General features: G+C 57.4%; 7 protein-coding genes across 7 annotated transcripts; 4 read left to right on the top strand and 3 right to left on the bottom strand.

The window, feature by feature from the left end:
* Window positions 1-125: 125 nt before the first annotated feature.
* HRG_10421 (fungal potassium channel domain-containing protein) lies at window positions 126-1536 on the top strand (the record flags this gene model as incomplete). The annotated part of the gene is made up of 3 exons (XM_044868892.1): window positions 126-615; window positions 675-1450; window positions 1519-1536. The coding sequence occupies 3 exons, from the start codon at window positions 126-128 to the stop codon at window positions 1534-1536; spliced, it is 1284 nt and encodes a 427-aa protein (XP_044716247.1).
* A 918-nt stretch (window positions 1537-2454) lies between these two features.
* HRG_10422 (uncharacterized protein) lies at window positions 2455-3889 on the bottom strand (the record flags this gene model as incomplete). The annotated part of the gene is made up of 5 exons (XM_044868893.1): window positions 2455-2550; window positions 2613-2753; window positions 2862-3161; window positions 3228-3397; window positions 3466-3889. 5 exons carry the CDS (start codon window positions 3887-3889, stop codon window positions 2455-2457), a joined length of 1131 nt encoding a protein of 376 aa, XP_044716248.1.
* Window positions 3890-5327: 1438 nt separating this feature from the next.
* Window positions 5328-6339, top strand: HRG_10423 (uncharacterized protein; the record flags this gene model as incomplete). Its single annotated transcript, XM_044868894.1, has 2 exons — window positions 5328-5506; window positions 5562-6339. 2 exons carry the CDS (start codon window positions 5328-5330, stop codon window positions 6337-6339), a joined length of 957 nt encoding a protein of 318 aa, XP_044716249.1.
* Window positions 6340-7998: 1659 nt separating this feature from the next.
* Window positions 7999-10227, bottom strand: HRG_10424 (hsp70 protein; the record flags this gene model as incomplete). The annotated part of the gene is made up of 5 exons (XM_044868895.1): window positions 7999-8196; window positions 8256-9503; window positions 9559-9799; window positions 9853-10037; window positions 10093-10227. 5 exons carry the CDS (start codon window positions 10225-10227, stop codon window positions 7999-8001), a joined length of 2007 nt encoding a protein of 668 aa, XP_044716250.1.
* A 1104-nt stretch (window positions 10228-11331) lies between these two features.
* HRG_10425 (elongation factor tu GTP binding domain-containing protein) lies at window positions 11332-13947 on the bottom strand (the record flags this gene model as incomplete). Its single annotated transcript, XM_044868896.1, has 5 exons — window positions 11332-12131; window positions 12219-12539; window positions 12593-12790; window positions 12843-12893; window positions 13668-13947. 5 exons carry the CDS (start codon window positions 13945-13947, stop codon window positions 11332-11334), a joined length of 1650 nt encoding a protein of 549 aa, XP_044716251.1.
* Window positions 13948-14596: 649 nt separating this feature from the next.
* Window positions 14597-16482, top strand: HRG_10426 (TCP-1/cpn60 chaperonin family domain-containing protein; the record flags this gene model as incomplete). Its single annotated transcript, XM_044868897.1, has 5 exons — window positions 14597-14606; window positions 14658-14675; window positions 14737-14785; window positions 14837-15953; window positions 16021-16482. The coding sequence occupies 5 exons, from the start codon at window positions 14597-14599 to the stop codon at window positions 16480-16482; spliced, it is 1656 nt and encodes a 551-aa protein (XP_044716252.1).
* A 5136-nt stretch (window positions 16483-21618) lies between these two features.
* HRG_10427 (CHY zinc finger domain-containing protein) lies at window positions 21619-23703 on the top strand (the record flags this gene model as incomplete). The annotated part of the gene is made up of 1 exon (XM_044868898.1): window positions 21619-23703. The coding sequence occupies one exon, from the start codon at window positions 21619-21621 to the stop codon at window positions 23701-23703; it is 2085 nt and encodes a 694-aa protein (XP_044716253.1).
* Window positions 23704-24393: the final 690 nt, after the last annotated feature.

Here is a 24393-nt window from a genome sequence, read left to right on the forward strand (position 1 = left end):
GACACTTCGCAGGCGAGGATCGGTGTGCGCTCTCGGCAGGTCCGCAACCATCGCCCCCTTCCGCCTTCTCGCCCTCGAGCGCTCCATCTTGGCCGGCCGTCTTCGGACGCCTCATTCGCCTCAATATGGGGTGCCTCAGCCATCGCAAGAAGCAGGCCGTCGAGTTTAAAGACCTGAACTGGGACTTGATCAATCTTGCCGACTTCAAGGCCAAAGGCTGCGGCCCCGGCTTCTTCTACAGCTACCTGTGGTTCTCCCTGCTGCTGTCCATTGCCGTCTATGCCGTCGATAGCTTCACCGCCGTCAACCTGCTTGCCTTCAACAAGTGGTCCTCCAAGATCGAGCCAACCATCCCCTTCGACGTGTCCAAATGGATCTTCTCCGGCTGCATCATCGCATCCTTTGTTAACATTGCCTTCGAGGGCGTCCGAGCCATGCGGGTCATGAAGCGCGGCAACGTGGCCGAGTGCTACATGGACAGCCTGGCCGCGCGGTGGGAGTCGACGCGGTTCGGGTCTGGCCAGGGCTGGAAAAGGTTTCTCGTCTTTACCGAACTCACCAAGAGTAAGAAGGGCGCCGAGAACGTTGCCTTCTTCACCTACTTTAGCTTTCAATGTAAGTTGGCCGTGTCATGCTCTAGCATCCGCCGGCCCGTCACTGACGCCCACCACCAGCCTGGATTCGCGTCATTCTCTGCTCGGGTCCCCGCCAGGTCGTCAATGCCCTCACTCTCAGGTCTGTCTACGAAGCCAAGCTCAACCCCACCGCCGACAGTGTCGGGGGCTCCATTGTTGGCTTCTTCGACAAGATCAAAGCTCTCGCGACAGAGGACTACCAGCAAGCAGTCATCCTGTCGGGCATGTGCTTCACCCTTGTCGTCTGGATCTTTTCGGCATTGTTCCTGCTCATCGCAGTCCTCTTCTACGTCTTCTTCCTCTTCCACTGGCTCCCGCGCGCCGACGGCGGTCTCACCGGATACTGCGTGCGTAAGGTCAACAAGCGACTCACCAAGATTGTCACGACAAAGGTCAACAAGGCTCTCGCCAAGGGTCAGGCAAAGAGAGAAAAGGCCGACAAGTTTGGGGAGATGCCGTTTGAACGGTCTGCCGCTCTCCCGACCATCCCCTATCTTGGCATGGGGAGTAAGGAGGACGGCCTTCCGGAGATGCCAGAGCTGTCGCGGATCGGGAGCAACAGCACCCTCCCCCTGTATTCCTCACGCCCGGGCACGCCCAGCAGCTTCGAGCTCGGCGCCCTCCGTCAGCAGCGACCGCTCCATTCCCGGTCCGGCACATCGGGCTCGGGCTCGGGCTCCATCTTTTCTGCGAAAGCACCCCTCATCGGGGCTGCCGCTCACATGGGTTACAATGCCCCCTCGGACGCGAACGGCTACCCCAAGACCGACTTCGCCGCCTTTCCCCCTCAACGACCCGACACCTCAAACTCCCAGGCAAGTTTCGGCTCGCGGTCCGGCTTCGGTCGTGCGCCGCCTCTCGGCAGACCGTTCGATGCCTACAGCTCAGAAGGTCGCTCTAGTCCAGCGCCATCGGTGACTTCGTACCGGACGGGCTATCCTTCTCCCTGGGCTTCCCCGGCGCCGCAAGCCGCGCACCAGCATCAACCCTTGAGGAGCATGACGGGACCGGTTCCTCAGCGCGCGCCCCAGTATCCTCCCCAGCGGAACATGACGGCTCCGACGGGCCCGGGTGCTCGTATTCCCCCATTTGGATACGACGTTGAAGCGCAGCATAGGCCTGGGTACTAGTGCTGGGTGGCGCTCGCCTGACGGCTGGGACGGGAATCATCAATCTAGATAGTCTTCAACACCGAGCAAATATGATTACGACACGGGAGATGCTCAGGATATGGGGCGCATCGACATTAGTTTCCATTAGCTGTACCTGTCTTGTTGATATACCCCCATCCGGCATTCGGCCTTGTGGCTCGCGGGTTTATCTAGCCGGCCGTGGCTCGACTGCACCTGGTATGGTCTACTATTTAGAAATGCATGCTGATTTTATACCTGCGCTATGACGTCTCGGTTTGCGTACACAGCTGCAAGGGCCGCCTTGTTTTGTCCCTTTGACAGCAGAAGCGACGCCATATATGGGCTGGGGTGGTCTTGCCCTCGAGCAACTGCTCAATCTGCATGGCAGGCTTCCTGTTCATCACGTACACTAAGCGAGCTGTCCATCCGTCATGCCGTGACGTATGATGCCCCCCCCGCGCGACGCCCAAGTTCCACTCACGGGAAGAAAAATGCCAGTTCTGCACACCTGCCATTCGCCATGCGTACAATATCCAATGCCAGGCCCCATGTGCCTCCACAGCCCCCCCGACCTTCCACAGGCTCTCCAAGCCATACCAAAGTTCCCCATCAACATTGTACCTGCGACAAAGTCAGTCCACAAGACGTCAGCGCTCCAACGCTTCTTCTTTGAATCCTCCAAGGCCTCAAGTCTCATCCTCGTCGCCGTCAGTAGTACTGCTCTCGTCGTCCTCGTCAAGGTTGGGGGGGTCTGGCATGACGATGCTGTTGAGGAAAGAAATCTGCGGCGGCAGAGGTGAGCTTCAGCACGTTGTCGGTTCTTTTTTTCTGGTGTGGCACGTACGAATCCCGACATGGCCCGCACGAGCTCTTCGACCCGCTGCTGCGCGTCGTCGCCGCATAGCATCTCGGCGTCGATTTTTGTGCCAATTGTGTAGTTTCTCAGCTTCAGAAGCTCAATGTCCTTGTGCGTGACTTCCCACCCCTGTCCACACCAGGCATCAGTCAGTCAGTCAGTCAGTCAGTCAAGGAGGGTACCGCTGGCGGTCAAGTACCCCATCAGCGGATAAGCAGGCCAAAGAGGGGCTCTCACCATGGGCCGCTTCTTCAGCGCATTGTCCTGGTTCTTGCCCACAAAGGCCTTGACCGCCTCCTCGGGCCCCGCGCCGGCCTTGAGCGCGGGGAAAAACGCCTTCTTAAGGAGCGGGTCGCCGAGGGCGCGGCGCCAGCGGCCGGGGTGCCGGTCGATATTCCGGCGCAGCTTGGTCACCAGCTGCGCCTCCGGATGCCACAGGCCGCCGCCGACAAAGGACGAGCCGGGCTCGCAGTGCACGTAGTAGCATGCGTAGGGGCCCTTGCGGCCTGTGCGGGACCAGGCGGCGGAGAAATGCGGCTGGGACGGGGAGTCAGTGCTGCCGCTCAACGATGCCTGGAGGGAGCATGCCTGGAGGGAGCATGCCTTGTAGGGGGTTGGGTCTTTGCTGAAGCGTATGTCCCTGTGGATGCGGAATATGACGTCCTTGATGGGCAGCTCGGGCACCGTCTCGTCAATCTCGATGATGCGCTGCGTCGTGGTTTCAACAAAGGACTGCCAGTCCTTCAGGGCTCGACGATACTCGCCATCATGCGCTTTGCCACCTTCCCGCTTAGCGGCCACGCTTCCTTGTACGCAATGCCTTGGAAATCTCAAAACTCACACTTCAGCCACGGCCGCTTGTTGTTGGCCTTTAGGTCCTTGAGGAACAGCAGCGTATTGCGGTGCAGCCGGTCGTCCTCATACGCAACGCCGCCCGTGTCTCTCATCTTTTCCAGCGGAATAATCTCGACCCTAGGCGGCGCATCCTCGTCGTCTTCATCTTCGTCTCCATCATCCTCGCCGTCCCTCGCCCCCTCGTCCTCGTCCTCCTTGTACTGCTCATCCTCGTCCTCGCTGGCGGGAGGAGGCGGCTGCGTCTTGCGCGGACGGCCGCGGCGCTTCTTGGCAGGCGGCAGCTGCTGCTCGTCCTCGGAGACTGCGGCCTCTTCCTCGTCGTCCTGGAAGTATGCGCTCTTCTTGGGCGTGCTGGAGAGACGTCCGGATCGGCGGCGGGCGGCGACGGGTGAGCGTTTGCGAGCTGGCATCTTCTTCTCCCCTTGGCTTTCTTTGGGTGTCGTGGATAGCCGTTGAGCAGTATTTACAAATCCAGTGGCCTGGGCATGAAGCTTCCAAGAAGAGTATCGAAATGAAACTCGTAGTGGTTGCGTCATGGCCCCCTGTCTCGCGACGGGCGCGTCGTCCAGCACGCCATAGCTCGCCGCGCTGTCACGTGATGTGTCGGTAGACAAAGTAATCTGCATGGGTTGATGAGCTAAGCTTGTTGTGTCACTAGAACAGGCGGCCAGATTCTACAAAAATACACCGGATCCCCATGGAACGGCTTGTCGCCCCGGGCTCTTACTCCCCGTCTGCCGATTGTAGAACCGCAGGTCCTCAAGGTCGGCACCCAGGTTCTGCAAAGCGAGATTCTGCAAAGCAATGACAAAAACAGGGTATTCTCTTGGCAGATTCAGTTGCCCGGCAAGGTGGGCAGTGGCACAGAGCTCTTGATTGATGACTCGCTTTGGAGTGTTGATCTGCACCAAGTCTGCCCCAGTGACGCCTCCGCTTTCTGCGAATTCCCTTTCAAAATTCGGCGAAAAGGAGGCGAAGCTTTTCTCTAGACCCTACCTCATTGTCTCAAGCCTCGTAAGAGCCCGCTGCTTTGTGTTGGTATCTGCATAGCAGCTGATGAGGTATTGCAAGAAGAAGTCGGGATCAAATCAGCCATCTAAGCCATCTTTCTCGAAGAAAGCAGCAGCCATCGATTAAGGGGTTTGGTTGAGCCTTGCGGAGATTTATGCAAACTAGTCCGAGCAGGAGCCGGCTGCAGCACTGCCGACACGCAGCTTGCTCTGCATCTCTAGTTGCCAGGCCTGGGACCTCTTGCAGGTCCCGTCAACGCGTTGAGGAACAGCCTAATAGGTAATGTGGGTTTCTTCTTCGGCAGTCTGATCGGTTGCTTCCATCCTATTAAGCACGTTATTGTGCATGGATTCGCTTATTACTCGGTTCATTCGTCGAGGTCGGTGTCGATACAGCTGGGGAAATCAGACGAAACCCACCTATTTGAGGGGCTCCCCACTACCAAGGCTGCCTTTATCGTACTGCTTTGCCAGGTTTCAGGCAGGCATATATGAAACTTGAAAGACTTACGGAGGAGCACTTCAAAAGTCGTGACTTGTTAGCCCCCGGCAAGCCCCCTGCAAGCCATTATGGCTTTAAAAGCTTCTCCATATTACTGCCTCATTCACCCCCCCATGCTTGTCTGATCCTCATGCCTTGTCATGCATAATTCTGGATGCCGAGAGTCTAGGTACGTAGGAGAGCTAAGAGCCTAAGACTGCTTCCCTCTTCCCTCTTCCACCCTGTCTAATTGCTCTTTTTCAACATGAACCGCAAACAATCTCACGCAGAATCTGTGAGGAAATAAAGACCCTCTAGTCCGTGTTACTTCCGAAACTCGCCTCTACCGCCAGCCCAATGAATCTGCCGACGAAATTGCACTTCATGATATATTGCATGGCCCTACTGGGTGTCCTAGGTCAAGATCCTAGTGTATCTGACTTAGGAAGCAAGTTCACGTTGGTTCCGTTTGGAAAAGCAGACCAGCAGCTCATTGCCTTCCTCGAGACTTCTCCAAAGGGACAGTTTTGGGTAGTGTATGCTTGAAATTCGACCCTCTGGTACTTTCCGGCCGACTGACAATCCTGCAAGGCTCATACATGGAGGAGCTTGGCAGAGCGGAAGCGGCCAAGATTTTGTGCCGGCCATTAGAAATATGCTTGGGTCTTCAGATTTCAGCGATCTTCGCGGGTTCGTCACCATAAACTACAGGTTGTCGGGGGGGCAGCCGCCGGCGCAGCACCCAGACCACGTCATGGACGCCATTTCCGGGCTCAACTTCTTCGACAAGAACATCCGGAACGGTACCAAATATATCCTGCTTGGGCAGTCGGCTGGCGGGACAATGATCTTTCAAATGTCCATGGGCGAGGCGGCCCTCAAGGCCCCGCCAGCCACGGGGCGTCAGTCGGCGGAGTCCCAGGCCCAGAGCTGCTCGGACGACCCGCCGCCAACGGCACAGGCGGTCAATGCCTCCCAGGACATGCCCAAGCCCGAAGCAATGATTAGCCTCGCGGGGATACATGATCTCAACGGGCTGGTCGAGGAAGCCAACGACAGATTCTATGACAATTTTACCGAACAAGCTTTTGGCAAGGATAGAGGCTTCTGGGACCAGGTATCTCCTGCCAAATTCGACGGAAAGTACAAGGACGCGTGGCCTGGCAAGAGTGTCGTGATGCTGGCACGTTCCGACCAGGATGAGCTCGTTTTTGAGTCGCAGCTCACGGTTATGCAGAAAAGGCTTTCTACAGAGGGCATTACTCCAATTGTGGTTGGGAATCTCAAAGGTGACCATTTCAAATTCGAAACTCAGGTCCCCCCTCTCATTCAGCAAGCACTCAGCGCGTTAAGAGCTCAGAAACAATAAACATTGTTCCAGAAACACGAAGAAACCCACAGGGTTCAATGTCTACAACATTTGTTCCATTAGAGCCTGCCTGGGCGGACAAACGGTTCCGTCTACTCTCCGTTATTGAAACTTATAAGTCGTAGAATAGTAGTTAGGTCTGGTGACGACCAGCGAACACCGGCTGCTGTATGCGCTCTCTCCCTCTCTTTTTGTTGTTGCGATTTTTGCCGACTTTCTTCCGAATTTCTCCATTTCTTGCGATGGGTAGTTCAACGTGGGTGATTTGCCTGGCGGCAGGGTGGTGGGTAATAGTGGTACTTGCGGATGTGGTGGTGTAGTGACGAAAGGGCAAGATTTCCTGCCACGCCTACCACCTCTTCGACGCTGGCATGACAAGCTTGCCCCCATACCAAACCCTCTACACGACATGTTTCCTCCGCATCCGGCTCGGGCTTGGAGATCCGGTAGTCGCCTCCGCTGCTGGCCTGGCGCCGGCCTCTTGAAGAAGCGAATATCGTGAGAAGTCGAATGTTCTTGATTTCGGCCTTGATTGGAGTCGTCGTTCGTTTCGTGGAGTGATTGGCGACGACGTCTGCTGCTGGGACTGGGGCTTTTGCCGAGGAGGCTGCTGAGGTTGCTTCGGAGGCCGTACGCTCGCTCCTCCTGTTCCTCGCCCACCGTCTTGTCGCCCTCCCCCATCCCCGGCAGAACCGCCGCTGCATCGCCTCGTCCATGGCCGCAAATATATTCGCCTCCTGTCTCGGCGCCGCAGAGCCTCTCCAGGATATCGCAGTCCAGCTCAAGGCCGCTCGGCGGCAACGCAACCGCCGAGCTCGGTACGCCCCCGTCGGGAAAGGCAATGGTGTAGGTCGCCCGCGCCCTCGCACTCGTCATGCTCGTCTAGGCTATTAGGAGCCAGGTGATTTGCGAGGCCACGGCCTGGACGTCGTCGACGCTGTCGAAGCCCCCGCGCTCGAGTTCCTCAAAAAGCCGCTCGAGGGACTCGACGAAGTCCCTGCCTGGGGCTTTGCGTGACAAGGCTCTGCGTCTAGTCTGAGCGTTGCGGTGCCCTGGTGATTGTCGGTTGAAGTGACGAGATGTCGTGTAAGTAATCTGTCCGTATGATTGAACACAATGCGACAGCAAGACTCTTCGTGACTGAACGAGAAGTGCTGATGGTTTCCCTGGTCAAGACGAGCGAGCTTTATACCACTCGAGGAAGAATTGAACAATAGCCTCCTTCCTCGCCAATGTCCTATTCACGGCCTTGCCTTCCTTCTACATCTATTGATGTGCTCATTCATAAACGCAGACCCACTTCACGCAAACCGCTGCCATTTATCTGCTTCACAGTGAGGGAGAGCCGCCTTGGCTGGCCACTCACTCACTCGCAGCACCCATGTTCACGAGCTTGGCGGTGGTGAAACGCCGTCGGGCATCGAGGTTGTTTGCCCGAGCTCAGCTGACTCCTCCACTCATTGCTTCACCGTCCGTTCTCTCACTTTGCATCGCCGCCAGGCCATCTTCAGACAAGTTATATTGTGTGTGCGCAGCGACTCTTACAGTACATCAACCGTCAGATTTTATAATGCCCTAGGTAACCGCAGTGATCCGCACACAAAACACCCGAAACAAAGCTCTTTGGCCTTTGCGCTTTTGGAAACAACGTCTATGCATTTACAACTCGTCATGGAGACCACCCTCGTCCTCCTTGGCGCCCTCGCCGCCCTCGCCGCCAGCTCCCTGGTACATCTTGGATGTGATGGGGTACGCCACATTGGACAGCTTCTCCTTCTGCTCGTTGAAGTCCTCGGCGTTGGCGCTGGCGCCGTTCTCGTCGAGCCACTCGGTAGCCTCCTTGACAGCGTCCAGAATCTAGTCATTTGGGTCAGCATGTATCCGGCCAGCGGCGCCTTAAAAGCTTGGAGGCTTACCGTCTCCTTATCCTCGGCATCAATCTTGCCACCAAGACCCTCCTCGTCGTTGACCTGGTTCTTGAGGTTGAAGGCATAGTTCTCCAGGCCGTTGCGGGCCTCGATGCGCTCACGGGTGGCCTTGTCCTCCTCGGCGTACTTCTCGGCCTCGGAAACCATACGGTCAATCTCCTCCTGGGTAAGGCGGCCCTTGTCGTTGGTGATGGTGATGGACTCTTGCTTGCCGGTGCCCTTGTCGTGGGCAGACACTTTGAGGATACCGTTGGCGTCAAGCTCAAACGACACCTCGATCTGGGGAACACCACGAGGGGCGGGGGGGATGCCGGTGAGCTCGAACTTGCCGAGCATGTTGTTGTCCTTGGTCATGGAACGCTCGCCCTCGAAAACCTGGATAAGGACCACGGGCTGGTTGTCGGCGGCCGTAGAGAAGATCTGACTCTTGCGAGTGGGAATGGGAGTGTTGCGAGGAATCAGCTTGGTCATGACTCCGCCAGTAGTCTCGATACCAAGCGTCAATGGGTTGACGTCCATGAGGACAATGTCCTCTGTGCCCTCCTCGCCAGATAACACGCCAGCCTGGACAGCGGCGCCAAAGGCGACGGCCTCGTCGGGGTTGATACCCTTGGAGGCCTGCTTGCCACCGAAGTGTTCCTCAATCAACTTCTGAACCTTGGGGATACGAGTGGAACCACCAACGAGGACGATATCGTTAATGTCCTTCTTTTCGACCTTTGCGTCCTTGAGAACCTGCTCAACAGGCTTGATTGTCTTCTTGAAGAGGTCCATGTTGAGTTCCTCAAACTTGGCGCGGGTAAGGGTCTCAGAGAAGTCCTTGCCATCGATGAAGGCCTCAATCTCAATGCGCGTGCTCATCTGCGACGACAGGGTTCGCTTAGCCTTTTCGGCCTCGCGCTTCAACTTGCTCGTAGCCTTGAGGTCCTTGGAGACATCGACGTTGTGCTTCTTCTTGAAGAGCTTGGTGAAGTGATCGATGATTCTCTGGTCAAAGTCCTCGCCACCAAGATGGGTGTCACCGGCGGTGGCCAGGACCTCGAAGACACCCTGGTCAATGGAGAGCAGGGACACATCAAAGGTACCACCGCCGAGATCGTAGACAATGATTTGGCGCTCGCTGCCTGTCTTGTCCAGACCGTAGGCGATGGCGGCGGCGGTGGGCTCGTTGACAATTCGGAGGACGTTCAAGCCGGCAATGATGCCAGCGTCCTTGGTGGCCTGTCGTTGGTTGTCCTGTAGAGCACATTAGCCAGTGTTGTCGCCGGGTTCGCTGACATGAGAAACTTACGTTGAAGTAGGCAGGGACAGTGACAACGGCGTGGGTGACCTTCTTGCCCAGGTAGGACTCGGCCACCTCCTTCATCTTGCCGAGAACCATGGCGGAGATTTCCTCAGGGGTGAATTTCTTGTTCTCTCCGTTGACCTGGACCTGAACGATGGGCTTGCCATCCTTGTTGATGACCTTGTAGGGGAGGTGCTTGATGTCGGCCTGGAGCTGCTCGTCCTTGAACTTGCGGCCGATGAGTCGCCTGAGGGGGTGTCAGAAATTGCAACCAAGGCATTCAGGAGGGGGCCATCTTACTTGATATCGAAGATGGTGTTGGTAGGGTTAGCCGCAGCCTGGTTCTTGGCCGAGTCACCGACAAGGCGTTCCTCCTCGGTGAAGGCGACGTAGGAGGGAGTGATTCGGTTGCCCTGATCGTTGACGAGAATCTCGACCTTGCCCTTTTGCATCACACCGACGCAGCTGTATGTCGTACCCAGATCCTGCAACCAGCGGTTAGCAGGTGCTCGCGTCGGCGCAAAGAGTTGGAGCACTCACGATACCAATGACGGTGCCGTAGCTCTCAGTGTCGTCTGCCTGGACCTTCTGGACAAAGGCGAGGGGCGCGAAGAGAAGGGCGATCCAACAAAGGAGCCCAAGGCCCAAGGCCATCGAGCTCCGTGAGCGAGCCATTATGGCAGAAGTGTGCTTGGCCTCCTCCCAAGAGTACTGCCAGGAAAGAAGAGGGAATGAAGGGAAAAGTCCAGCGCACGAGGTGGCCTTGGAGGGTCCTCGAAGCTTCTCCGGGGGTATCTGTGGTGCGGAGTTGGTGGAAAGAAAGGATGGAGTTGGGAGAAAGAAACGGCGCGTGGGATTCTTTTAAGAAGGCCGCCTTGTTAAGCCGTCGCGAGAAAAAGTCAAGGTGTCCAGAAAGTACCAAAAAGGCCAGATTTCACGTCTAGGTTCCCTCGACGCCACAAGGGCCCCCCTTTGGGTGCCTGGCCCCACGTGACGGCGATCTCGCGGCGGCGCACTGTGCCCCTGTCCATGCGTTCGCCCAGGCGCTATTCCCCCCTTGGCCGCATGGCGCCTGCTAGCACGCAGTTGATGCCAGATTCTCGACCCTTGGTCGGTATGCCAAAGCATAGCCCGTGTTTCTCATGGCCGATGAAAGGGACAACAGCGCCCTTTGTCTATGGCCGCCCTCGGTATCAATCTTTGGTAAAGAGGGCGTACCTCATCGAGTAGCCTCGGGTCCATCCCGCAGTCGTGACTTTAACCAGCTCTATCCCGTTGCTGTCCCCGATATTGCAGTTGGTCGAGTCTCAAGCTATATAAGCTTTTCTCCTAACCATGCGCAAGGCAGGGACATTTAAACTTCTTTGGATAGAGGCAAGGCAGCCGATGCCACCGTGTCGGATCCAGCGGCCAGCGCATGACATGGAACAACTGGCCTTTTCTCGTGAATCGCTCGGCGATACCCCTTGCTCGCATAAACCATTTTCAAGCCGCCAATATTTCCTCATCTATGCTAGGCTTTGAAACCTCTGGTAACCCTACGTATGTACATGCGCTTGAATTGTCTCACAACCGTTGTAACGGGTTCTTCGTCGCCTCTCATGGGCAGAGTTCGGCTCCGTGGGTACCTGGAGAATATTCTGGCATTCTCTTGCAGCTTCCACCACCAACCTAGCCCCTGCTCTGCCGGACAAGCGGACCCATGCAGGACATGCCGGAGAAATTTCCAACCCAGTTGGCAAGCCACGCTACGAAGCCACATCAAACGCCTAGACTTATCTACTCGAGCAAGCCGGCCGCAATCGTCTCTCCTCCGCTCCGTATCACCACTCTGTGCCCGGCTTCCAGGGCCACTTTGCCATTCAGTCGTATCAGCATCCGAGCGACCCCCCCTGGCTGGACCACCTTGGGCTTCTTCTTGATAACCTCACCCGTCGTCTTGTCGAGAATTGCCGAAATTGACTGAATCTGACCCGGTGCATGAAGCCGGCCTCGGTGCAGGTCCACCGGCATCGGCATCACGTGGTCAAACGCCATTGCCTTCATCGTGAACGTGTCTCCGCACTTGATGGGGTCCTTGGCGTCGCAGACAATATCGCCTACTCGTATGTGAATTGGGTCGATGTTGCTCAGCGCAATGCTGACGCTCTGTCCCGCCACAGCCCAGTCCTGCGCGTCCGTGTCCACCATGATCGATTTGATGTATGCCGATTCTCCGCTGGGCTGCAATATGACGCTGTCGCCAACCTGAACGGTGCCCGAGTCGATACGCCCGGCCAGCGTCGTCGTCCCCTGTTGGGACCGAAACACCTCAGAAATGGGCATCCTAAACGCTTTCCTCAGTGCCCGCGTCGACGATGGTCCTGTGGCTTCCAGGGCTTCCATCAGAGTGGAGCCCTTGTACCATGACGCGGCCGCACTCCCAATCTTGCCAGCAATGTTGTCGCCGTTCAGACCCGAGATGGGGATGAAGCTGACGTGCTTGCCCTGAAACCCGAGGCCCGTCAGGAACCCGCTGACTTGCTCCGAGATCTCGTCAAAGCGTTCTTTGGACCATCCGACCATGTCGAGCTTGTTGACTGCGACGATAAGCCGTTGCACTCCCAAGCTTCGCAACAGCAACACGTGCTCTCGTGTCTGCCCCGTAAGTCCCCTCTCGAACGCACCCGTATTGGCGTCGACAACCAGAATGGCCAGGTCGGCCTGGCTGGCGCCGGCAATCATGTTTGGAACGAAATCCCGATGTCCCGGGGCATCCAGAATCGTAAACTTTGTCGTCGGAGTCTCAAAATGGTTGGTCGCAATGTCAATCGTCACCCCCCGGTCCCGCTCCTCACTTCCTTGATCCATCACCCAAGCCAGAGCAAAGGACTGCTTACCAGCCTTTTCGGCCTGCCGCCGGTACTTATCGACGGTTCGCTGTTCGATGAATTTGAGTTCCAAGAGTAGGCGCCCCATGAGCGTGCTCTTCCCCGCATCAACGTGGCCTATCGACGATCATCAGAAACGATCAGCTTCTTGAGATGGATATGCTGCTTACCGACAACAACAAAACTCGTGCTCTTCTTGACTTGGCTACTTTCAAACTCCTTGATGACATCGAGGCCCTTGCTTTTGGGTGGGGGCGCATCGTTGACCTTGAGGCCAGAGACGCCATTTGACAGTTCGGTCTGCTTCTTGGCGTCCTCGGCAGGTGTCTTCTTGACAGCTTTCGGAGCCGCTGCAGTCTTCTTTCCCGCTGGAGCCAACATTAGAATTAGCTCATCATTTGGTCCATGCAAACTTCGAACCTTTCGCCTGAGCCGCGAGCACAATGTCATCTGGACTTGGCTCTGAGAAAGCTGTGGCGAGGAAGGCGGGGGAGGTCGCATATGGCATTGCGAAAGAGTCGGGCCTATTTGCTTGCCGGCATTCCGGCGCAGAACCAAGGAGCGTCCGGGCGAAGGCGGATGGAACAGAGCTGGAGGCGATAATCACCACTTGGTCATCGTCGGCAGAGGGGAAGGGGGAGGTTGGCTTCGCGGCGCCTTCTCCCCCGACGTGTTCCTTGGACGTGCTGATGCCCTTTCTCGGCTCTCCATGCTCTTTTTGATGCCGCGGAGAGCCATCGGAAGAAGTGAAGTCGCGCAGCACCGGCTGAAGGGCCTGATTCTCCGAGCTCTTTTGTCTTTTGGCCGGACTCGGGGAGGCAGCATTACTGTGTTTGTTGGTATGGTCCGACAGAGATAGTCGTTTCATGCCATTTTCCGCCTGTGAAGTTTTCTCTTGCTCCTTTTTCTCATCCGTCTTCTTCTTTCTCGCAGCCGCGAGGGCCTGAAGCTTGGAAATCTTGGCGGGGCCCTCGCCACCTCCCAGCAGCCCGCCTCGAGGCTGCAGAGGCGGAACTAGAGTGGCTAATCGGTCCCGGGGTACGTTCAGCCAGGGCATGTCGTCGAATGTCCCCGTTGGAGAAGAGCATCTTGATTTTCGGAAGAAACTGCCCGAGAGGTAAGGGCGTCCAAGGATTTTATCCCCCTGTTGCCGCATTGCGCTCCGCACCAGACGTCCTTGATCTGCTCCGGCGGCCCTCACAAACAAGCCGAGTTTATCAGAAAAGAAGAAGTCACCTGACTTACCCTCTGGGGTTTTCTTTGCCGACTGTTTTGGCGTAGGGGTGATGAAAGTCCTTTTCAAGTAGCCGACGGATTTTTCGACATCGTAGTAGTAATGCCACAGCGCTTCTTGTATCTGGGTGACGGTGACCTTGCTGGCGACGTTTCCAAGGGCCTTTTGTACTTCAGCCGTGCCCTTGCTCATGGATGCCCTATCCTCGGGGCTGAGCTCTTCATCTCCGTCTTCATAGCCATCATGCTGGTCGGCCAGGTCGTCGTCGTCATAGAGGTCTGCCGGAGACATTGTCAACAGCGAGGTCGAGATGTCTCCGAGTATCCGTGGAGCCGGGAGGGCTGTAAGCTGGAACTTTGAAAAAGGGAGCTTGAATGATTCGTTCGTGTAGGGGCTTGCGGCGGCGGGCAGGATATATTTGAGTTACGAGGGCGGTGTAGGTGTTTTGGGCGTTGTTGATGTCGGCGGCTGAACGAAGCTGGAGAGGGAGTGCCGGAGCCTCGAACGGGGCATATGCAACAACGAAACGGGGGCTGGATCGGTGTCAGGCGCAGCAGCAGAAGGAACCGAGGTCCTGTCGCGAGACGTTCGTTGTACGGTAACAGCCAGACGTTTCGATTGAGTGACCACGAGGGATGACGGCAAGTCTCACGTAGGAGGGGCACAAGGTCGAGTGTCGGTGGCACCAGTGGTGGGCAAGGCGGGGCACCAGGTAACCTAGGGAGCTTTGGCTGGGCAGCAAGTCGCGGAATTTTCATTTCCCCGCGTTCCGCCTGCCTGCATTGTGACGATCCGGAATAACCAAAAAATTCGGCCACGACAAGAAAACGTCCTAGCTACAGCCCACGCCGCAGCACACTGGGCACCCTGTTCCCGTCGTCTCTTCCGCTTCCTTGTCTCGATCCGGTAGCGACGGCTCTGCGGGCAATCCACAGTCAATATGGCGCTCAGTAAGTACGGCCACGCTTCCAAGATGGTCGAGTGATGCTAACAAGCGGCAGACCTGGATGTCTCCAACGGTAAACGCCCCACGATGGCCGCCGAGGCCTAGACTCATCGCTGACATGAGAATGGCCACAGCGACGATGATGAAGGATGAGCAAGGCCGTCCTTTCATTGTCGTCAGAGAGTATGCCCACCTCTGTGCATCTCGAGACCAGCGAAGCTAATGTCCATACAGTCAGGGGAAAAAGAAGCGACAATTCGGCAACGAAGCTGTCAAGTCTCACATTCTCGCCGCTCGGACAGTCGCCAACCTCGTCAAATCCTCACTCGGTCCCCGAGGCCTCGACAAGATCCTCATCTCCCCCGATGGCGACATCACCGTGACCAACGACGGAGCGACCATCATGCAACAGATGGAGATTAGCAACCACGTCGCCAAACTGCTTGTCGAGCTGTCAAAGTCCCAGGACGACGAGATTGGCGACGGCACCACTGGTGTCGTCGTCCTGGCCGGCGCCATGTTGGAGCAAGCGGCCGACTTGATCGACAAGGGCATCCACCCCATCCGAATCGCAGACGGTTACGATCAGGCTTGCGACATTGCCATTGCAGAATTGGACAGGATCTCCGACACCATCGACTTCACGAAGGATGAAAAGTCCAACCTAGTCAAGGTCGCACGAACTAGCCTGGGCAGCAAGATCGTCTCCAAGGCCCACGACCAATTCGCAAACATCGCTGTCGACGCCGTCCTGTCTGTGGCCGACTTGGAGCGAAAGGACGTTGATTTTGAGCTGATCAAGGTGGACGGCAAAGTCGGCGGGGCTCTGGAAGATACACTTCTCGTCCAAGGCGTCATTGTGGACAAGGACTTTTCCCATCCGCAGATGCCATCGGAAATCCGAGACGCCAAGATTGCCATTCTCACGTGTGCGTTCGAGCCGCCCAAGCCCAAGACGAAACACCATCTCGATATCACGAGCGTCGAGGAGTTTAAGAAACTGCAAAACTACGAGAGGGAGAAGTTTATCGAGATGATTCAGCAAATCAAGGACACTGGCGCCAACCTGGCCATTTGCCAGTGGGGCTTTGACGACGAGGCCAACCATCTCTTGCTCCAGAACAAGCTCCCGGCTGTGCGGTGGGTTGGCGGGCCCGAGATTGAGCTGATAGCGATCGCGACGAATGGCCGGATAGTGCCGCGTTTCGAGGATTTGAAGACGGAGAAGCTCGGCAAGGCTGGCGTTGTGCGGGAAATGACGTTTGGCACTACGAGGGAGAAGATGCTGGTCATCGAGGAATGCGCCAATACACGCGCCGTGACGGTATTTGTCCGCGGAAGCAACAAGATGGTTGGTGGCCGCTCTCCCCTGCTTTCCAAGCAATCCGCGCCCCTTATTCTGACCCTGAGCACTTCAGATCATCGACGAGGCTAAGAGATCGCTGCACGACGCCCTGTGTGTCGTGCGGAACTTGGTTCGCGACAACCGAGTAGTCTACGGCGGCGGTGCGGCTGAGATTGCGTGCTCGCTTGCCGTCGAAGACGCCGCGGTCAAGACGCCTGGCCTGGAGCAGTACGCTATGCGTGCCTTTTCCGAGGCGCTGGATGCTGTGCCAATGGCTCTGGCCGAGAACAGTGGCCTCAACTCCATCGCAACGCTGGCCGAGGTGAAGAGCCAACAGGTCAAGGCAGGGCCGAGCGGCCGGGGCAAGCTCGGCGTTGACTGCATGGGTCGGGGCAACAACGATATGAAGTCGGCTTTCGTCATCGACCCGCTGATTGGCAAGAAGCAACAACTGCAGCTGGCGACGCAACTCTGCCGCATGGTGTTGAAGGTGAACAATGTCATTGTATCTGGTGTGGATGACAATGACTTTTAGAGGGCCAGGAGACGGCGAGGATAGATGGGGATTATACCAAAAACATGCGAGAGGGAATAGAAGCTGCGTGTATCCCGTGCTCGAGCTCCAGCGCGAAGCTCGTTTCCAACACAGAACCAGAGCACACACGTCCGTTCGGTGGCGTACTGCGGCGAAGCTGACGAGACTTGGAGCTCGGTTTATCTCGTCGAATGGCCAGTCTGCTTAGCGCAAGCCACGGTAAATACCGGTGAATAGAAGACAGGATCAAGGCCGCCTTATTGCTGCTCACTGTGGCATCGTCCGGTTCATGATGACAGGTCCGATTTAAACCGCGCCGAGTTGCGCCGGGCCGTGCGGACTCGCATGCGTCTCGACTTGAAACTTGCATCATATCTGAGTATCTTATTCGGGTGAAGTGACAAGAAGATAATAGAATGCATGGGCCACACCGAGACTCGGCAGGGCTGGACTCATCTCGGTCATGTTCGGCAGGCACTCGTTCATGCAGTAGGGAACGAGAAGCGAGAACCTCCAGAGGAACTACAGATTCAGGTTGGTAAGCAGCTGGCGGCAAGACTGTCCGCGCGGTCCTCGTCGCCGACGTTGCGAGACGCTCGTGCAGATCGTTGGATGGCAGTGCAGCTCGGACAAGGGACGAAGAGCGCCACTGCGGCTGATAAGGCTGACGGCCACGTTGTAGGGCGCTTGCTACCCCAGGCGGACGGGGACCCCGTGGGAAAGCCGGCCACGGGAGCGGTGACCGCTGTCCTCCTTGGGGGCCGTTCTGAAGGGATCCGGGCCACGACGACGCTGACTGGAGGGAGTCAGGGATGCAAGAGGGCCCTGTAATGACACAGCAAGGATGAGGATGCTGATGATGATGATGCGGGATGTTGGAGGAGTGGTCCCGAACAGTCAGTCGGGACCACAAAGCGGCAGCATCACCGACGACTTACATATACGCACGTGGGGAGGCCGGCCCTTGGCGCCGACGACTCTGTGCTGCCGGTGAGTTCTCCGTATAGTGGGTGGAAGGATGGTCAGGTCTATATTGGGAATTTAAGCTGGACCGGCTTGGGTGTGAGGCGCATTCGGGTGGATGCTCATATCTGGATTCAATGAAGACATGAAGGAGTGCTTGCAGATAGATGCAAACGGATTTTGGACGATGCGCTCGCTTTCGTGGGGAACCATTATTAGGCTCGAGGCCCTTGGACGTTAAAGAGGCACAGATTCACGGGGTAAGCCACCGAGTATGCCATTGTCGGTAGGCCCTTTCCCCTTTCTTATTCACTTATATCCTCTGTATTCTACAAGTTCGGCACACCGACTCGTGCTAAGGATCCCCGCTCGCGCAATGGACGGTAATGCTGAGCCAAGAAGCCGGCCAACTAAGAAGGAAAGAGGGGGGTGCGTCGACGGCATTGGTGTTGAGTCACAACTGGCCACGGCCCGCGGGAAAAGGGGGGGCTGATGGGCCAGCAAGGCGGGTTGCAGCGCAGAAGCTTCTCAGGCGGCCAGGGGGGGAAGGGATGCGCACTCCCCCTCCCTCGCCTTTTCTCTCCCTATCTTTTCTATTTTCTCGGCTCTCTATTTTAATACATTTTCTTTTTGCTTTGTTCATTTTTCTTTAAAATGTTGCCTGCTTGTTGGATTGGACGCTGACGGATAGCCGTCTGTCGATGCCGGCGGATGTCGATGCGATTCTGCACGCCTGTTTTCTCTGGGAACATGGCCAAATTCAATGCAGGGGCCGTCTTGTTGATCAACAGTGGATTCCACAGCGAGGGAGGTGAGGGAAACAAATAACATTAGAGCAAAAAAAAAGGACGGGGTAAAGGAAAGGCGAAACCAGGGCGAGGGCAATCCCACGGAGTCGGCGGAGCAAACAGCCCAAGGAGTTGTACAGAAGAGTAAAACATTTTGAATTAAGAAAATAAAGAAAATGAAATGTTTATCGCCCATTAATCATTATTCTTCATTATTGTTTTCTTGTCGCGCTTTATTCCCATTTGCCTCAGCAGCAGCAGCAGCAGCAGCAGCAGCAGCACCAACACCACTAACACCACCACCACCACCACCACCACCACCACCACCACGGCGGACGAGAAAAGCAGCTCGACGGCCCCCAAAAACGGCCGTCCGGCCTTCAGTAGTCCGGCTTTCTACATATCCTGATAGATGCATACAGCAGCCATACACGGCGCTGCTCACCGCCAGCCCTTTAGCTGCATCTCCCCCCTTTCTGCGCCTTGTCTTGACGGTCATCTGCCAGATGATTGCTGAGCTGGCATCCCACCCTCCTCTGACTCTCACCCACACTCGCACCCATCCATCAGCCTCGTCGACCAATCTCCTGGCTTCCCGGGCGGCGCTTGATTGACAGGGAAAACTCTTGTTCCCCCTCCCTTTGTTGCTTGTCTTGTGCCTGTGCCTGTGCCTGTCGTGTTTCATTTGCGTCCTAAGATTCGTGTACAGTACTCGGGAGACTTGTCTACACGACTCTCTTCCTTTGCTCTATTCCCATCTCCCTCCCTATCCCTTTTCGATATACCAAAACTGGAAATGTCTTGAACTATCATTCATTGTTTTATTCTCCTCGAATTTGTTTTTCTCGCAAGAGGCCGTGCCAACGCCGCTCGACGCCGCATCGACAAGGCCGACTCGGAGAGATTCATCATCCCCTCTCTGTCCCAGCCCTCCTTTCCCGTCCATCCCTTCCATCCATCCGCTCGGATGCCACGCCTCGGGTCACGTCCAGCGCCGACCTGCGGCTCACCTCACCTGCCGCGGCCCGCCGCCAATCAGGGCGATGAGGGGGTCACGAACTCGCCGTGAGCTCACCCTCGGCCACCCATCGCTCCGGAGTCGTGTGGACAGACACGAGCGGCAGAGAGACGAAGAAAAGAAAAGAGATGGACCTGACACGGCGTGCCCCGATGTCTTGGCCGGCCGGGGACTGGTACATACAGCCAGACGGGGAGTGTTGGTAGAGTCTAACCCCGAGAAGCGGAGCGACCGATCCAGAGATATAACGTAGATGGACTTGGCCCGCATGGAATCCCAAAACACATGCAATTCACATCAGATCACACAGCGGGGAGGCCGGTCCCTCTCGACGGACCCTCACGCACGGGGATTCCCACGAGGCAGTATCAAGTGTTGTGGTATGCTTATATATATATATATGTGTGTGTGTGTGTGTGCGTGTGTGTGTGTGTGTGTATGGTGTGCGTGTGTCGTGTCCCTGAAGGTCATGGTCAAGTTGCGTTGCGCTGCGTGTGCGTGTGGACGGGAGCGAGTGCCCGGCCAGAGCGGACCAACGCAACCGCCAGTGCGCCGCCGTCGAATCATCCAGGTTCCTCGGAGGGCCCCCGTTACAACGGCTGGTCGGGATGCCACTTTGGGCCTCCTCGATTCCCCCATGTCCATCATTCGTGCATGGCCGTCGCACCGGCTTTGGTGCGGTGCCGTGTCGTCGAGTGCCCGGACAGGCAGACAGACGCAGAGACAGAGCGTGTATGTATTCGTGCTGTATCCACACATACATACACACATACATGCACGCCATGCTCGCATCTCGTTCACTTGCTTGGCCGTCTCCGATTGCTTCTTCGCTTGCAGTCCGTTTTGTGTCTCCCTCCCGTTGCCGCCGACACGAGGCCTGTCGCGGCCGAATCATACACATCCCCTCACACCAGCCCTCCTGTCTTTGCCCACATGCCGCGCACAAATGCCACTGACTTACATGTAAGCACAAGTCATGACGGGAATATACAGTCAGGCGCCCGTGCCTATAGTACTAGACTGTCCTTACCGCATGCCATGTGTGGATGTGTGTATGTATGCCCATATGACGGACCTGAACCCATCGGTGCGATGTGTAACTTATCTGCAAGCAGACGGCCATCCCACCCCCTATTCCGCTGCCGACCAAGATGCAGCGGTGCAACTCTTTTGTTGTCAGTATAACTATTCGGAGGTATTGGCTGTACGGCTTGGGGGCGCGCAACCAACCCGGCGTTGAAGGAATCCATCCAGGCGGCCTGCTTTCCGGCCGTTGTGTAACCCCAGTCATGGCCTCTCACCCGCCGTCTCACGGGAAGAAAACGGGGGTAAGACAAGGAAGAAGAGAGGGAGAAGAAAGACTGGACAACTTGGCCACTGCAAGTCTCATCTCGACACCTCAAAGCGAGCCGAGTGGACGCCACGACTGATAAGAACTGCACGGCGTTCCGACTTCACCTCACCGTCCAAGAGACAGAGGTCTTTCTGCGCGCGTATGACAGTTGCCAGTCTCTGCTGGAGGGAGTCATTGTTCGTTGTGCCGCAGCGGAGATCCCTGAGGCTTCTCGTATCGCTGAATGCAGGCCTCGATGAAGCAAGTCCGGCGGACGAGTACCCGATCATTCACCTTGCCTGGAAGTGTCTGTCATATCGGCTCGTTGAGGACAGCGATCTCGGACTCTGCCTGCCGAGAAAGACGGGGCCGCTGTTGGTTTGAGACTGCAAGGCTGCAAAGTGATGGAGCTGAGTATAGGACGGTGCCTCGTGTGCTCCAGCTGATCTAGCCTTGTAATCTGACGTTCGTAGGCCCGGGCAAGGACGGGTTATTGGTCCGGGGTATGCGGGGGATCCTAGGAGATGCTATGAGCTCGAAGTCTGCGGGATCAAAGAGCAAGGTGAGCACAGAACAGGCGACGATACTGGCCCGACGTCGCATAGAATTTGCAGTTCCATCCGTCCATGTCAATAAGCTGAGCCAGGTGAGGCTCACGACAGATTGCTAGCGTAGAGCTTTCGGCCTACCCGGTAGTGTATTCGACGCAAGCTTGAGATATCGTCGAATAAACGTCAGTTTATCCAAGGAAACAGTCATGGAGGTGACTCACATGAAGCCATCCAGAGACGGTGGTGACTCAGACTGTGACTATGGAGCTAAACAGAGCCCCACGTCAGCTCGCCACTAACTGACTCCTTGGCAATCAACTCCATCGTCGACTTCTCATCGCCCGCTGCCTCTCCTTCCCTCTTCGTATTCTCTCATCTGTTGATTTCACCTTTCATTTTTTCTCCTTCTTCCTTGTTGATTTCCTCGTCTCCAATCCCCCGCACCTCTCGACGATATCGTATTCTCCCAGGCCGTCTCAAGGGATGATTGCCTTCAAGCCGCAGCCCAACGACGCCTCGGCGCGGACGCGCGGGCAGGCAGTGCGTGAGCCGTCAGCCTCGCGCGTCGTGGCACGGCCGATGCCCGAATCGCAGGCTCAGGATCCGCGCGGATACCAGATGGAGCAGCTGAGGAAGCGATTCGCACCTCAAGAGGCCACTGCCGACGACGGCGCCACCTCGTTCCTCTTCAAGCTCCGCCCTTCTGACCCGGATTTTCCCTTTGAGCTGGCCTATCTTGACTGCGACCTGCGCGTCCCCGAGCCCTATCCGGAGCAGCGGCCCGAGCTGCGCGTCAGGAACAGCAACATCCCGAGGGGCTTTGGCATCAATATCGAGCGTGGATGGCAGAGGCTCGCCGACGAGAGACGAGACGCTACGCTCCTGGCACTTGTTCACGCGCTGGATAAAAACCTCGAGAGCTTCCTGTCTGAGCAAAAGGCGGAAACGGTCAAATTCGTCGCCTTCAAGGACACGAGGCACCTTGCGCTGAGGCAGACCGAAGAGCCAACGCCCGCTACGTCCGAACAGCCCAAGCCAGCGCCCGAGAAACCGCCACCATCCAAGCCGTACATGGCCCTAGAATCCTTCACGAGGGACCAAGTCGCCGCGGCCAAGGCTCGGAGGGCTCAGGAGGTGCGCCAACTCGAGGCGCGCATGGGCAGACTGCCTCGGTTTCGGCGGTCGGCCGACGGCGTCGTCTTCACCGTACCCATCGAGCCCAAGCGGCGGTCTGAGCTCTGCACAGGGCTCCGATCCGTCAACAGCATGCATCTCATTGTGCCGCTGCTGTATCCGCTTCAGCAGCTGCGCATCCAGCTGAACGAGGCCGACGCAGCCGACGCAGACCCCGTAGAGGAGCTGTTTGCGGACAAGGCAGTCGAGCAGAAGCACATGTCACTGACCAGCCACGTCAACTATCTCGTTCAGAATCTCGTCGTTCTGGACAAGCAAGCCCAGGCTTCGGCACTAGAGGCCGAGGAGCTGATAGTGCCGCAGCCGCCCCAAGGAGCTCCGGTCGCCGCAGCTCCCGGACCGTCGGGTCACGCGACTTCTGAAATCAAGAGCCACGTTAAAGTCATCCCGCGGCCTCCAGAATGGAGCGTCTGTCACGAGGGTGACGAATCTGATGAGAGCTCTTCCGATACGGAAGAAGAAGACGAGCCCGAGGGAGGCGTCATGCTGCAGGACGCGGAAGCGGCGCTCGCCGAGAATGCCAAAGGAAATGATGGGGCGCAAAGAGGGACCATGGTGACGCTGCCGTCGGTCGATCTGCACGGGATCGAGCTGCTTCAAATCTCCATCCTCAGCATCAGTGTCAAATGCGGACGATGCAAGACGACCAACGAGCTGACGGGCCTCAAGCCTGGGGCGGACAGGATGTCGAGCTGCAGCAAGTGCGCGACGCCGCTGGGGGCCAGCTTCAGCCCGGAGCTGGTCCACGCCCACTCGACGCTGGCCGGCTTCGTCGACGTGACGGGCGCCAAGGTGGCCGACATGCTGCCGAGCACGTTTGTGCCGACGTGCGGGCGGTGCTCGACGGCGAGCCCGGGCCTGGTGTCTGTCAGGGGCGAGACGGTGACCAACGTATGCCGCGAGTGCCACGCCAAGTTCACCTTTAAAGTGCCCGAGGTCAAGTTCCTCGCCGTCTCGCCCGGGCCGGACCCGGCGTCTGTGGGGCCGCGACAACGGCGGTCGGACAAGAAGCAGCTAGGCCTCCACGCCGGCGAGCAGCTGCCGGACCGAGGCGCGTGCCGCCATTACCGCAAGTCGTACCGGTGGTTCCGCTTCTCCTGCTGCCAGCGGGTGCACGCGTGCGACCGGTGCCACGATGAGGCCGAGGACCACGCCAACGAGTGGGCGAGTCGCATGATCTGCGGGTGGTGCAGCCGCGAACAGCGCTTCGCCGTTGAGGCCTGCGGCTTCTGCGGCCGGGCCGTCGTCGGCCGCAAGGGCAGTGGGTTCTGGGAGGGCGGCAAGGGGACGAGGGACCAGCGGATGATGAGTAGGAAGGATCCGCGCAAGCACAAGAGGCTGGGCGGGTCGCAGGCCGCCGCCAGCAACAAGTAGCTTTGGCAACGATAAGATGGATGATGACGATGATGAAGCACGAGAGGGCGACAGCGGGCCACCGATGCGGCCGGCCGGGGCACTCGTGACTGCGTCCGCAGCTGTGGTGGCGCCACTGGGATAACAACTCATGTCCCGAATCCTCCTTCTCTCTATCTATGCTCTCGATCGCCCTTCTCCCGACGTACAATACATGGGGACACGGGGACAGATATGGTGACCGTGTTACAGACACCAGGCAACGTGGAGAGGCATGGACCAGACGGCCACGTCCTATCGGCTCAGCGCCGCCCTATGCAAGCTCGCTCGTGCACCGTCGACGATGCAAGCGCAGACGTGCTTCACAGGGCGCAACAGCTCATATGAAACCGTGACGGCGGCTGCTACCTACCACCGCCCATTCAGCACATGCATCCGCACAGAGAACCGAGCCCTCGTGTTTGCACATGCATGTGTCCCTCGGACGCATCCTCTCACTGACGCGGTCTCGCGTTCCATGCCCGTTATGCTGTTTTACACGTTCCCTCGGACAGTTTGGATACGGAGCGAAGCAATCGACCCGACATGTGCGACGTAAGACAGGTCAGCCTCACCGAGTCCCCTAGACGAGACCGGCAAGGATGCCGGGACAAGGCCGTCAGCCCAGGCTCACGACGCCTCTTTACATGGCAGCATGGTACCGGCAGTGGG

This window comes from Hirsutella rhossiliensis (assembly GCF_020360975.1).
Source record: "Hirsutella rhossiliensis strain HR02 chromosome Unknown scaffold00015, whole genome shotgun sequence".
Lineage (NCBI taxonomy): Eukaryota > Fungi > Ascomycota > Sordariomycetes > Hypocreales > Ophiocordycipitaceae > Hirsutella > Hirsutella rhossiliensis.